General features: G+C 40.8%; 1 protein-coding gene across 1 annotated transcript in view; it reads left to right on the top strand.

Annotated features, from left to right (window-relative positions):
• ALK (ALK receptor tyrosine kinase) overlaps positions 1-12742 on the top strand; it is a 383537-nt gene that overhangs the window by 111680 nt on the left and 259115 nt on the right. Inside the window, exon 4 of the mRNA XM_054397449.1 lies at positions 4793-4957. Within this exon, the coding sequence (XP_054253424.1) occupies positions 4793-4957 (165 nt within the window). The remainder of the gene's footprint in view (positions 1-4792; positions 4958-12742) is intronic.

Raw genomic sequence — 12742 nt, 5'->3', positions numbered from 1 at the left:
CTGTCAATATTTGTATAAAAAAGGACATCCTGTGCAAGAATATTTTATCTGTTTCTACCCTGCTGCTGTGATTGTTCCATTGGACGAGGGATGTTCCTGAGGGAGGTTATGGTTCAATTTTTGGTCATTGTAGATGACCTCTAAATTGTGAGTTTGTATCCATAGATGTAGTTAAAAATTAGTCATGATTAAGCAGATGTAACAGCCAGTTAGGATCTGCATTGCTAAGCTGCTCATTCTGACAACAGAAAACCACTACTCATTCCCTTGTCTGTTGTAGTGAGGTGAGAAAGCAATCACAACCTTTTCCAAGGTGGGGGAACCAGTGGAGAGTAATAGAGGAGGAATGATTGGTAAGAGTCAGCAGACCAAGAGTGAAAAGGACCCTTTTAAGTCAGACACATACAGATCTAGAAAGGAGTGGTCTAAGAGAAAATTACCCACTGGTAAGATTTTTTGCTGTTGAAAGAACATGTGGTTTAAAACAAATAAACCTACTCTGTTGTTGGGCAGCTGAAGAAAGGGTAATCAGTATAGTTTCTTAAAAAGAACAGGCTTCTTGTATCTCTTTAAATTAAGTTATTTTTATTCTAAATAAGGCATGTTCCTGTGATGTGTGGTTACACAAATTATCTAAAATGGTACAAAGGAGGAAGCTATTCACTATGAGGGTGCTGAGACACTGGAACAGATTGCCCAGAGAGGTGGTGGAGGCTCCATCCCTGGAGACATTCAAGGTCAAACTTGATGGTGTCCTGAGCAACCTGATCTAGTTAAAGATGTCCCTGCTCACTGCAGGGTAGGTTGGACAAGTTGACCTTTGAGGGTCCCTTCTAACCTGATGCATTCTATGGTGATCCATAATTTGACCTGCAGCAATGGAAAAGAGTATTTCCTGCAGATTATTGTGTTTTGGCATATTATACAGTGATTTGAAGTCATTTGTTTTCTGGAAAGCTCTAATCAGTTTAATGGAAACAGATGTCATTGCCTGATATTGTAGTTGTTTGTGCACAAATTATTGCTGTTAGGTGCATTGATTAAAATAAATAAATTGAAGCACTTACCAGACTTTAACATCATCACACGCACATAGATTCCACTGCCTTTTCAATCTGATAGTACCTTAATTGACTTTTCAGTCTTTGATTGGTGCCCTGTACCTTCTTACACACCAGAAACTGAAGGGATTGATATGTGCCATTTTTCTTCAACAAGTATTTACCTTAGTTTCATTACAAGCATCACTTCTGTTTCCTCTTTAAAAATCTGTCTATTGTCCAGTGGTTGCAGATGCAAATGACTATTGGACAAGGGCTTGGGTTTTATGCAGTGTATTTTAAGAGACTTTGCAGTCTGCTGGAGCTTAAATCCCTATACAGCCTTGTGGATCTATAACGCCAATATAGCTGTGGCATAAATGCATCTACAGGGTATAAATCTTTGTGACACCTCTTTAGAAAACACCAAAACCAACAAACCCCACACTTTACTGGCTAGGCACACTGTTCAAGTCCCTAAAGCTCTGTATGTAGTCAATTTATATTGGTAGTAGGCTTTAGAAAGAATCACTAAAAGTTGTGTTAATTACCTCTTTTCTGCAGTGTTTGCTGTTTCTCAGGAAAGGGCAGAATGGCCTTTGTTCAGCTTTCAAAGGCACATGGCTACTTCTTCATATGCAGAGATGGCAACCACATTCGGTGTCTCGTTTAACCACAGAATCATGGGATCAGTTTGGTTGGAAATAGACCTTGAAGATCATCAAGTCCAACCATTGTGTAACTCTGCCAAATCTGGTGCTAACCATGTTAAGACAGAAGCAAAAACAGAGGGAGGAAGACTTTAAACAGGGCAAGTGGCTTGTAGCAGCAGATCAAATATTGTCCAGGCTATCTATTCAGTGGGGTGGTTTATATGGTCTTGCAACAGCTCCCACACTAAGAGCAGCTTATTGGTGAAAAAATGATATGTATTGTACATAATGGCTTTTTTATTAAGTATATTACATTGTCTGTAGTGAAGGACACTGAGAAAGTAAGAAAGCCTAAGGGTAGGAAGTGAACACTAGGCTTGGAAGACTGGATGCTCTACCCATAGGCTTTGCTGTGTTACATCAGACATCATTTCTTTGTACTCTATAGGGTAACAGCAGCACAATTTGTGTCTTGTAGGAGATTAATTTAAATATCAGCCTATGAGGAGTGCAGATATTCCAGCAGTGTGGGAGGACTATTGAAGTCTGTAGCAGATGCAAGTATGTCTTCATTTAATTGCAATATCCTCTCAGATGTGTGATCCAAATAGTATTTTCTTCCTTTAAGCAATAACTTCTTGTCAAGGTCATTCAGCATGGCCACACCATGTTAGATGATCTCAATTCCTCTGTATCCTGTTCATTGCAAGGGAAGGACATGGTATTGCTACTTGCCTTTCCCCCTTTACTTTCCCTCTTTCAGGCAGAGGTTTTAGTTGTCTGCAGAGGTCATAACATTAAATGTGATGACTCTTATTTAATCACATACCCCAATTAAGTTGTCCCAGTTAGGGTCAGGGGCCTGCTGTGTTAGGGGCTCCACGACAGCTGATAGATCTCTTTGAGGAGGAGGTTCTGAAAAGTGAGACTGAATGGAGGAGCTGAGCTGGCTATTGAGTGCTTGTAGGCCCTGTAATCAGTGTCAGGGGGTGAGGACTGGAGGAGGAAAACCAGAGTGCCTTGTGGGTATCTATGAAGGCCTTCTCTGCTTGGGGGCAAGAGGGTAAAAGAGCAAAAACGTTTCTGTTCCCAGCAGCTGGATGGGAGAGGAGTGGAAGCAAGCAGTGACTGCTTGAAAGCTCATGATAATATGAGAGTCTGATGGAGGAAAGAAGTCCATGAAGAATGAAATAGTTGATTTGTAATGATTGCTCTTACCACATGTCCTTGGCTTGGGCTTTTCTATCTGTCACCCTGTGGGTTCCATAAAAAAAGTCCTTAGAAGAGCTAATTTTTTCATGCATGCATACCCTTTTCTTTTTGACAGTGCCTTGAAGCACAAACTGCTCAAGGTGTTCCTTGTAACTAAACTGCATAGTAATGATGATACATCTTCTGGAACCTGCAGTTTAGTGTTTGGTTGCTCTTTTGTCTATTTGTGTTTTGCTACAAAGTTTAATACACTCTTAACACCTCAGAGTGTTAAAGAATCCTGGCTTTGTTTTGCCTTTTTGGTTGTTTGGTTTGGTTTGGTTTAGAACACCTAAGGGACTAGAATTAAGTGGTTTGAGATTTGGTACGATGTCGCAGTAGTAAACTGTACAGCATGAACATATCCACTGTTCCCTGCTACTTAAATTGAAGTGTGCTTCGTGTGTCATGAAATTTATATAGATAAGATAGAGGCCTAAAGAGGGGTAGTGACTTGTGTGTTCAAATATCAGGAAATATCCATAATCCTTGTAACTGCTGCTTGCAGTGTACATGGATTCCTTATGTTATATGGTTTCCATCGTGTTGTGAAACATTCAAGATGATAAAGCACCTGATTAAGAAAATCAAATATAAACTGGGGAAAAAAAATTGCTGGATTCTGCTTCTTCCAGCTTGCTGTTAAAAAGCAGATTAGCTGGGAAAAGTACAGTGAGAGGGCAACAGTATTAACCTTCAGATTAGAAAATGTTATATCCCCAGGAGAATAGGCTGAACTACATAAATCTGTGCACAGTAAGAAGAAATTAGCTGCTTAATAGAGAATGTAATTGAAGTTTAAAAAGAAAGAAATAATTAATTTGACTAATGTCAATTCAGATTCTTTGTTCCACTTGTATAGCTATGGTAGGACACTAGACAGTGTAGAAAACACCAAAGGAGAACTGGATTTTTTTTTTTTCTGGATTTTTTCAAATAGATTCGGCCTTTTCAGAAACATTGAGCTAATTCAGAAATAGTTTATTTCTGTTCCTGAATGTTGTGTTGAGTGCTGACTGTGGTGACAAAAGTAAATGCATACAGAGTGTTCCAGAAAACTTAGTCTTGATGATTAGAAGTAAAATCCAGGCAGGTTATCACTGCATGTGCGTTAAGCAACTTAAATTAACAGTGTAATAGTAAATTGGACTCTGGGAAGTGAATCGTAGCTGTACCAGAAGGGTAATTGCTTTCTGAAAGAGCATCCTCTCAAAAAGAAAGGTCTGTGTTGGAGGCAGATGCTGGCTGTGCTGCCTGGAGGCGAAAGTTTTGCGGCAGCAGATGAAGCTTCTGCTGCCTCAGTGAAGCGTTTCGAATACAGGGGGTCAGAAGGTTGCTTTTCAGGGTACAGTCCCTATGGCTACCGGCAAGTCCTATATTCCCAGGATATATGACTTGCTTTACAGAGCTCTGTGCTCACTGAGATGGAACATGACTCTAGTAGTAGTCTTTCCACTGTAATGATCCTGGTTGAATTTGAACCAGCAACCCAGAAGAGATTGGCTTTCTGTCCCATTTTATCAATTGACTAACCAATCTCCTTTTCAGCCTAGATGGTGCTTTTCCTCCTTTAGCCTGTGCTGCCCTTTTATCTGTCCTGAAGGGGAATTACTGGCTCTCAGGCCTTCCTCTTGATTTGCTGCTATCTCCATAATGGACCTCTTTGTTCAATCCATTTTGGACACATTTTTGCCTGTCTGTTTATGGCCTTCTTCCGTTTCTTCACTATGGAAAAAAGTGAGCCCTAACTAACTCAGGTATAAAATGAATGTGTATGCACACCTTCCAGCACAGAAGAAGCTGGATTTAATTAACCTGCTGTGTTCTGTGTCTGTTTTCTTTTTCTAGTATTTGACTGCAATTTTGAATCTCCTTGTGAGCTGGAATATTCCCTTCCCCAGAAAGATCAAGGAACCCCCAACAACGCCTGGCTCAGACTGAATGCAGAAGAAATCTCACACCTAAACCTCCCAGATGGGCCAGAGAGAGATCACTCTGAGAATACATCTAAAGGTAAGATGAATATAACTATGTAATGCTGTCAATGTAGTGGTTATTTTATAAAACCAACTCATTCCCACCCTCAAAAAAAAAAAAAATAGACTCCCCAACAGAAACAAAGAAAGGAACAAAACCCCAAACAAACAAAAACTCAAAGAAAACCACAGAAAACTAACAAATAACAACCCCAAACAAACAAACCCAAAACCAAACACCACAAAACCCCATCCAAACAAATTTACCCTCCTGCAGTACTTAAGGCAGCTCTTATTCTCTTACTGCAGCAGCCAATGAATGTAAACAATGAAGGGAGTAATTCTTCACACCAAAGGTCTGGGTTTTTGTCTAAAGGCAATCCTCGTCACATACATGGGAAGCAAAATGTCCATCACAGTATTGTGTAAAATCCGAATCAGGCTGACCCATGCCATGGATGACATTGGGATGAGAACAGTACTGTACTGGTGCCTGTGTTTAAGGTCACTCAGTGTTTGGAAAAGATGAATAAAATAGAGTCTGGATTTTCCTCTGCTCTGGGATCTTGTTTATTGCTTGTGTATTTGCAGACCATTTTCAGCAATATCCTTGTGTCCAGGGCTTAGGTTTTCTGTTTGGTTTAAAAAAAAAAAAAAAAAAAAAAAAGATGGGTTTTGCCCTTGACATAAGAAAAAAGTTCCCATCTCTAAAGACTGTTCAGAAGCCTGAAAAGAGGAGAGTACAACAGACTTTTCCTCCTTCCTTGGAAAAAAATTTGCTTGTTTGGAATTATTTTCCCTGCTCAGGATCATATCTTTGAACAGCAGTGTATTTCATTAAGATTATAAGTCCTGAAAAATCTTTTAGATTTATTTGTGCTGCTGCTCTTCTCCTGGGAAAGCAGAAAAAGCCTTGACATCCTTTCTGCTGTTTTGTGACACCTGCTTGAAAACACTTCTGGTAATGGTCAGGTGGTGGTAATGAGTGTGGAGCTACAAGGTGGAAGGAGGGGAGTTAGGGCTACAAGCTTTATCCAGGCAAAGAGAGAGAGAGAGGGAAGGACAACAAAGATTATCAGGGATATGGAACAGTTTCCATGCTAGGAAAAGCTAAACAGCCTGGAACAATAGGACTTAGAGGTCTATAAAAATGCACAATAGGAAGCAGCTGTGAAGTTAGTGGGTGCCAGGTATAGAACAAGCAAGAGGAGATATTTTTCATGTCATGCCTGAAGAAACTGTGGTAATAAGATGTATGAATTAATGTTACAGAGGCTGCATGTGCGCATAAGTTTAAAGAAAGATGAGATGTGATCTTGCAGGGTACATTCATCACTGGGTATTTAATTCGAAGGTCTGTTTACAGTCTCTGACACAAGAAGCCTCTAATACAGCAAGCTGCAAGTGAAAGGATCCTTTTCTCAGTAGCCAGGCTCAGAGACAGCAATTGACTTTGCAGCCCTGCGGTCAAACTGCTTATGACTGTTCTTACTTTCAGGCAAACACGGAGGAAACCTTTCAGTTCCCGTTCTGTTCATATTCTTTAATTGTATTTTCTCATCCATATCACCAGTATGGTACTTTTCCCTAGAGAGACGTTATAAATTAACTTTTAAGGCCCATTGCTTTAGCACTGAATCACCAGCAAACCCAAGTCATTTAGATGGGATCTGTGTCATGTGTAAAGCAGACCACATTTATGATGCATGCAAATATCTTCAATTAGTACAATTAAGCAAAAGTTTGAGGTAAATGGCAATGCCTGGCGGTAGTCTCCTCTTTTTCTTAGACTCTACTGCAAGCTTGCTGCTGCCAAAGTATAGGGATTCAAACCTGCTTGTTTGGAATTGAGAAGAGTATCTGTCCTTTTCCTGGAGTGGGGAAAGAAAACGGGGAAAATGGCCTAGGGAAATAAATGTGTTGCTGCAGGGGAAGGCCCTGGATGGGTCACTGCAGTGCTACTTGTTGCTGATGTGTGTTGCTTTTGGATTCTGATCAGTAAAGTTAGACCTTTGTCTGTGTTGAGTTTTGCTGTCTGTCAAAGCAGAAGAAGGGGAGACTTGGCTGGTCCTGTAGCCCAAAAACAAGGGTAGTACATAGAATCATAGAATTGTCAGGGTTGGAAGGGACCTCAAGGATCATCTAGGTCCAACAGCCCTGCCGTGGACAGGGACACCTCACACTACATTAGGTTGCTCACAGCCACATCCAGCCTGGCCTTGAAAACCTTCAAGGGATGAGGCTTCTATCACCCCCCTGAGCAACCTAGTCCAGTGTCTCACCACCCTCATGGGGAAGACCTGCTTCCTAACATCCAATCTGAATCTACCCACTTCTAGTTTTGCTCCATCTCCCCCAGACCTATCACTACCTGACACCTTAAAAAGTCCCTCCCCAGCTTTCTTGTAGCCCCCTTCAGATACTGGAAGGCCACAATAAGGTCTCCTCGGAGCCTTCTCCTCTCCAGACTGAACAACACCAACTCTCTCAGTCTGTCCTCATAGGAGAGGTGCTCCAGCCCTCTGATCATCCTCGTGGCCCTTCTTTGGACACATTCCAGCACTTGATGATTTCCAGTGTCCTACTGGGATAAAATTCCATTTCTAAACCCAAAGTTTTGTGGGTTTGCCTTCATCTGGAATATGAACAATTGGGGCTGATGCTTGTGTTCTGCTGTTTTCTCATATTCCAAGGGACATGTACCCAGGCCAGTGTCACACTGAGGAAATTTAGATATGAGGAGTGCCGAGGGAGAGTCATTTGGAGTGGGTTTTTTTGCTTCTTTGTTTGTTGCATGTGGGTGTTTTACAAATTATCAGGCATCTTGGACGTGGTCAGTGTTAATTTTCTCTTAAGACCCTCAGCAGAGGTGTAGGGCTGCAGCTCATAGATGGCTGTTATTCTTGTGTGTATAAAGACTCATTTGAAAATCAACACTTGGAGCTAGCATCTCTCTATTTTAAATCACTTTAATTACAGCTGCTTGGCACAGAGAGTTGTGTGGTCTGTTTCAATCTGAAATAATTAAGCACAGTAATTCCAACCCCCAGTGTTTCCTGCAAATTGTACTTCCAATTATCTCAATCTCATTTCATCTCCTTTGCAGACCGTAATGCATAGAGATAAACAGATAGCATAACTAGATTTTGGGATGGTTTAGCTCATCCTTGTCACTTGGCTATCAAGTCATGTCAAGACATTGATAGAGACAAATGCCTTGGGTATGATTCATTGTGCTTCATTTCACTTTCTGTAAAAGGCTCAGTAGGAAATCATTGGCAGATCTCCTACAGAGAGATGTTAGAAGAACTGTTGCACTGTCCTTGCAGTAGAACACAGCTCAGCCTCAAGGAATCTGAACAAATCAGCATGGATCCAGCTACCTAGAGGAAGAACTAGTTTCAGATGTCTCAGCATTTGGTTACAGTCACATCTGAGTGCTCCACTCACTTGACATGTGCAGCATGCGGTGTCACACAAATCATTGGTCTTCTGAGAGGGATAAATGGTGAGGTGGCAAAATTTGGTATTAAATTATTCAGGATAAAAGATTGGAGATCTGGTTTGCAAGGAATTGAAAAAGAATGGTTAACTGGATAATAGTGACAGGTGTAATTTAGTGTAGATTATTTGAATTGTGGTGGTGGGGAGAAGCAATCGGAGTTTGCCATTTATAATGATGGATTCTGAGCAGGTTGAGATCTCTTAAGCTGATTTGGGGTAAGAATAGAGCTGTGAAAATATCAGCTCAGTAGCAGTCACAAAAGAAACGTGATGTTGGGAATTATTGGGAAGTGAATAGAAAATAGGAGCAATATGCTCTAGTATAAATATGTAGAGCAACTCTGTCTAGAATACAGCATTTGGCTCTGGTTCCCATGCACCAAAAATCATTTGGTACAGCTGGCAGAGTTACTAACAGAGCACAAAGAAACAAGGATGACCTAAAGCATGTAATGGCCATCTTGTAGGCACTCTTAACTAGGGCTATCCTGCCTGCAAAAGACATCTAAAGGAATGTAAGGCAGAGCTTTATTAAAAAACAAAAGCAAACAAAAAAACCCAGATTTTTTTTTTAATTAAAATCCTTATAAAAGATGCCTAAAGGTTTATAAACTCCCAAGACTTTGTCAAAGACTGAAAGGAGGAATACAGAAGGAATATTCATTATTACTTCTAACACTGAACTGAACAGCAGTAGATGATATTAGTCAATGTCAGATTCAAAACAAACTGAGGTATCTCACAGAATCACAGAATATCTTTGGTTGGAAGAGACCTTCAAGATCATCCAGTTCAACCTTCAACCCAGCACTGCAAGGTCACCACTAAACCATGTCCCTAACTACCAGGTCCACATGCTGTTCAAATACCTCCAGGGATGGTGACTCCACCACTACGCTGGGTAGATCATTCCAATGTTTGAGAACACTTTCTATGAAGAAATATTTCCTAACATTCAGTTTGAACCTCCTTTGGCACAGCCTGAATCCATTTCTTCTAGTCCTGTTGCTTGTCATCAGGGAGAAGAGGCTGCCCCCTCCTCTCTCCAACATCCTCTCAGGTAGTTGTAGAGAGCAAGGAGGTCTCCCCTCAGCCTTCTCTTCTCCAGATTGAACAACCCCAGCTCCCTCAGCTGCTCCTCATAGGACTTGTCCTTTAGGCCCTTCACAAGCCTTGTTGCCCTTGAGCACACGTCTGTAACAAACTAAAACTGTGTTTTTCCCTAGGGTATTGTTGGTGCTAAAACCTTCTATGAGTGTGTATGTTGACAGGATGTGTGCAGGGAAGAAAATAGTTACAGCTACTGAATTCTCAAGACTACCTTTTCTGCCTCACAAAATGTTTGTGCAATAGATGGCTGAAGACCAGGGAGGGGGAAGTGCCAACTGTTTGCTCTTCCTGTTCTTATGTTCTTTCTTATATATCTACACCTGTTTGTTTTCAGAGCCAGATGTCTGAAGTGAATGGATCTTTGGTCTGTGCTGGTAGGGTTGGTGTGATGGTGTTTCCCTCCCTCATCTTCTAGCCCAGTTTATTCTTCTTTTTGAAAAAGGGGGAAATTACACTTAGGGTTGCAGACCAAACTGGAGAGTCAGAGAAAAGGTGCTATTTAGATGTTTAATATTATTTGTTATTCTCTTTAAAGCCTTGTGAATGGTATTGAACTATTTGTGTGTTTAGTAGGAAGAGCTGCAGGACTGTCTTCTATAGAAATCTATAAAAGGGAGGCTATCAGCTTACTCTGTGGGTTTGTTTTTTTTTTTTTTTTTTTGGTTGTTCCATTTAGTGCTAAATGGCTTCCCTCTTTTAATCCAGGCTGCACTCCCCATCTAGTAAGTGGAGTAGTGGATGATGGAATCATTGGTGCATCTCCCAACTAGGCCCTGCATGGTACATGAAGATCTGCTGGAGCAACTTATGTTGCTTTCTGCAGCATCAGAGATTTAAGGTTAAGGTTTCACTGATGTGCTAGAGATTGACAGAAAAACTTCCACTGCTGGGATCTGAATCAGGCCTGTTTGTGGTGCAATCCATTGTGGATTTCTGGACTTCTTTTTTTTCATGAATAAGCAAAAAGATGCTATAAAAAATTCAAGCATTCTGCATCATCAACAGCATTTATTTATTTTGACAAGTATGATTAATTCTTAATTATTTATGATCCTTCATATTATATTATACCAGCAAATGTACTGCAGTCTATTATAATGATCTATGAGGAACTGGAGATCTTGCAAGTGTGGCACTGTTTCTGAAGGAGGCAGGTTAGGCAACCCAGTTTGTGTTTACAATGACAGAGCTTGTAGATGAAGGAAGTTCTGCTTTGCAGCTGTGTGGAGGTATGTGTCTGTCATGCTCCAGTGGAAGAGTCTTTTGCTTCTCTGATAAACTTGAGATGAACCAAACCAGCCATAAATCATGTGCCTTGCAGCTCTTGATTCAAACCCATGGTTTTCTGTACTATGGGAGCCTCTAGGATACAGCTCTGTGTAGCAGGTGGTTTAGCACTGATCAGAAAATGCCTTTCCAGAAGTCACATCTCCTCCTACCTCACTGCAGTGGTTCTATTTTTCTTCCTTCAGAGAGCCACTGGCTCAGCTTCCTGTAAAAGTCATGAGGGTGATCAGAGGCCTGGAGCACCTCTCCTGTGAAGATAGATTGAGAGAGTTGGGGCTGTTCAGTCTGAAGAGAAGGCTCCAAGGAGACCTTTTTGTAGCCTTCCAGTATCTGAAGGGGGCCTGCAAGAAAGCTGGTGAGGGACTTTTTAAGGTGTCAGGTAGTGATAGGACTAGGGAATGGAGCAGAAATAGAAATGGGTAGATTCAGACTGGATGTTAGAAAGAAACCCTTCACCATGAGGGTGGTGAGACACTGGAACAGGTTGCCCAGGGGGGTGGTAGAAGCCCCATCCCTGGAGGTTTTTAAGGCCAGGCTGGATGTGGTTCTGAGCAACCTGATCTAGTGTGAGGTGTCCCTGCCCATGGCAGGAGGGTTTGGCACTAAATGATCTTTGAGGTCCCTTCCAACCCTAACAATTCTAAGATTCTATAAAACATCTTTGCATTGCTGTGTTGCCCATGGACTTGTGGAGGGTAATAATTGTGGTCCCTGACCTGGGAGCAAAGTTGTGGTTTCCTTCTGTGCCAAATTTTACAAAGAGGTCTAGAGAAACTGCTGGTACAAAGTTAATCCTGTATATTAAGGAGGAAGGGCCAGCAGCAGCTGGACCCCAAACAAGTATACACCAACTGGATCCAGATCCATGCTTAATGAAATGGTGGAGTGATTTGTTTCCAGCTGTAAATGCCGTTTTAAACTTGAAAGGTTAGAAGCTTGACTGCCCCTGACTATGGTGGTGCAAGAGGGTTGCTTTCTCCTCTTCTAAATCTTGTGATTCTAGATAAAGGAAGCAAATTTCTACTTCTGTTATCCAAAGGTATTAGGACCACGAAAATATGCAGCTACTTGATAAAAATTTCAGTGGAGAGAGAATTTGGGGAGTTACAATTACCATCTCTAATAAGAATAAAATCAAAAAACCAAAAACTTTCATAAGCAGCCCTGCAAATGTGAAACAACTTTTTAATGGAAAATGTAGATTAAACTTTCATGAAGAGTGACAGGGGAAGTGGGAGATGAATGAGGACAGTGTCCTAACTACACTGATTAGTTCAAAAGCTCTTACATAAGTTCCAAACCAAGAAGTATCTGCACATTGTGTTAATGTGGGTTTGATTTTTTTCTAATTATTACTGGAGAAATGGATCAAGGCAAAGGCACCAAGCATATTAGCAAAGGGAAGATAATGAACTGCAGGATTATAAAATGGCTGCTGACTTTAACTTATGATTCCTCAGACAAGGAAGAATGAGGCAGATAATAAATGATAATTAAAAATATTTTGTTTCAGATTATCACTTTATTAACAAAACGCTAGAGTATAAATCAATGTGGGCTTGCAAGGAGTAGGTAGTTGAGAAGTTATTTTTTCGGGTATGACTTCTGAGAAGAAAAATGGTTTGTAATGCTTAAGATTCCACAAAAAATTGAGGGTGTGGGGTGTGGAATTCTCTCTGAAAAATAAGAAAGAATAAAGGGTAAAGAGAGCAGCTGAGCTCATACTAGACCAACAAACCATCTTCCTTTTAGGTTCAAGGATATGCCTTGATCTCATAAGATTGATCTGTCTCATGTGACTTTTAAAAAAGAGATCAGAATATTTCTTCTTGTTTTTAGTAAACCATTACATGGGCTTTGAGGTTTTGACAATGTGGGTCTCCAAAAAAAAAAAAAAAAACATCTGGAATTGTCTGCTCGG

The sequence above is a fragment of the Indicator indicator genome, chromosome 2 (assembly GCF_027791375.1).
Source record: "Indicator indicator isolate 239-I01 chromosome 2, UM_Iind_1.1, whole genome shotgun sequence".
NCBI classification, from domain to species: Eukaryota; Metazoa; Chordata; class Aves; order Piciformes; family Indicatoridae; genus Indicator; species Indicator indicator.
The sequence above is the reverse complement of the archived record's forward strand: the minus strand, read 5'-3'. Positions and strand labels throughout refer to the sequence as shown.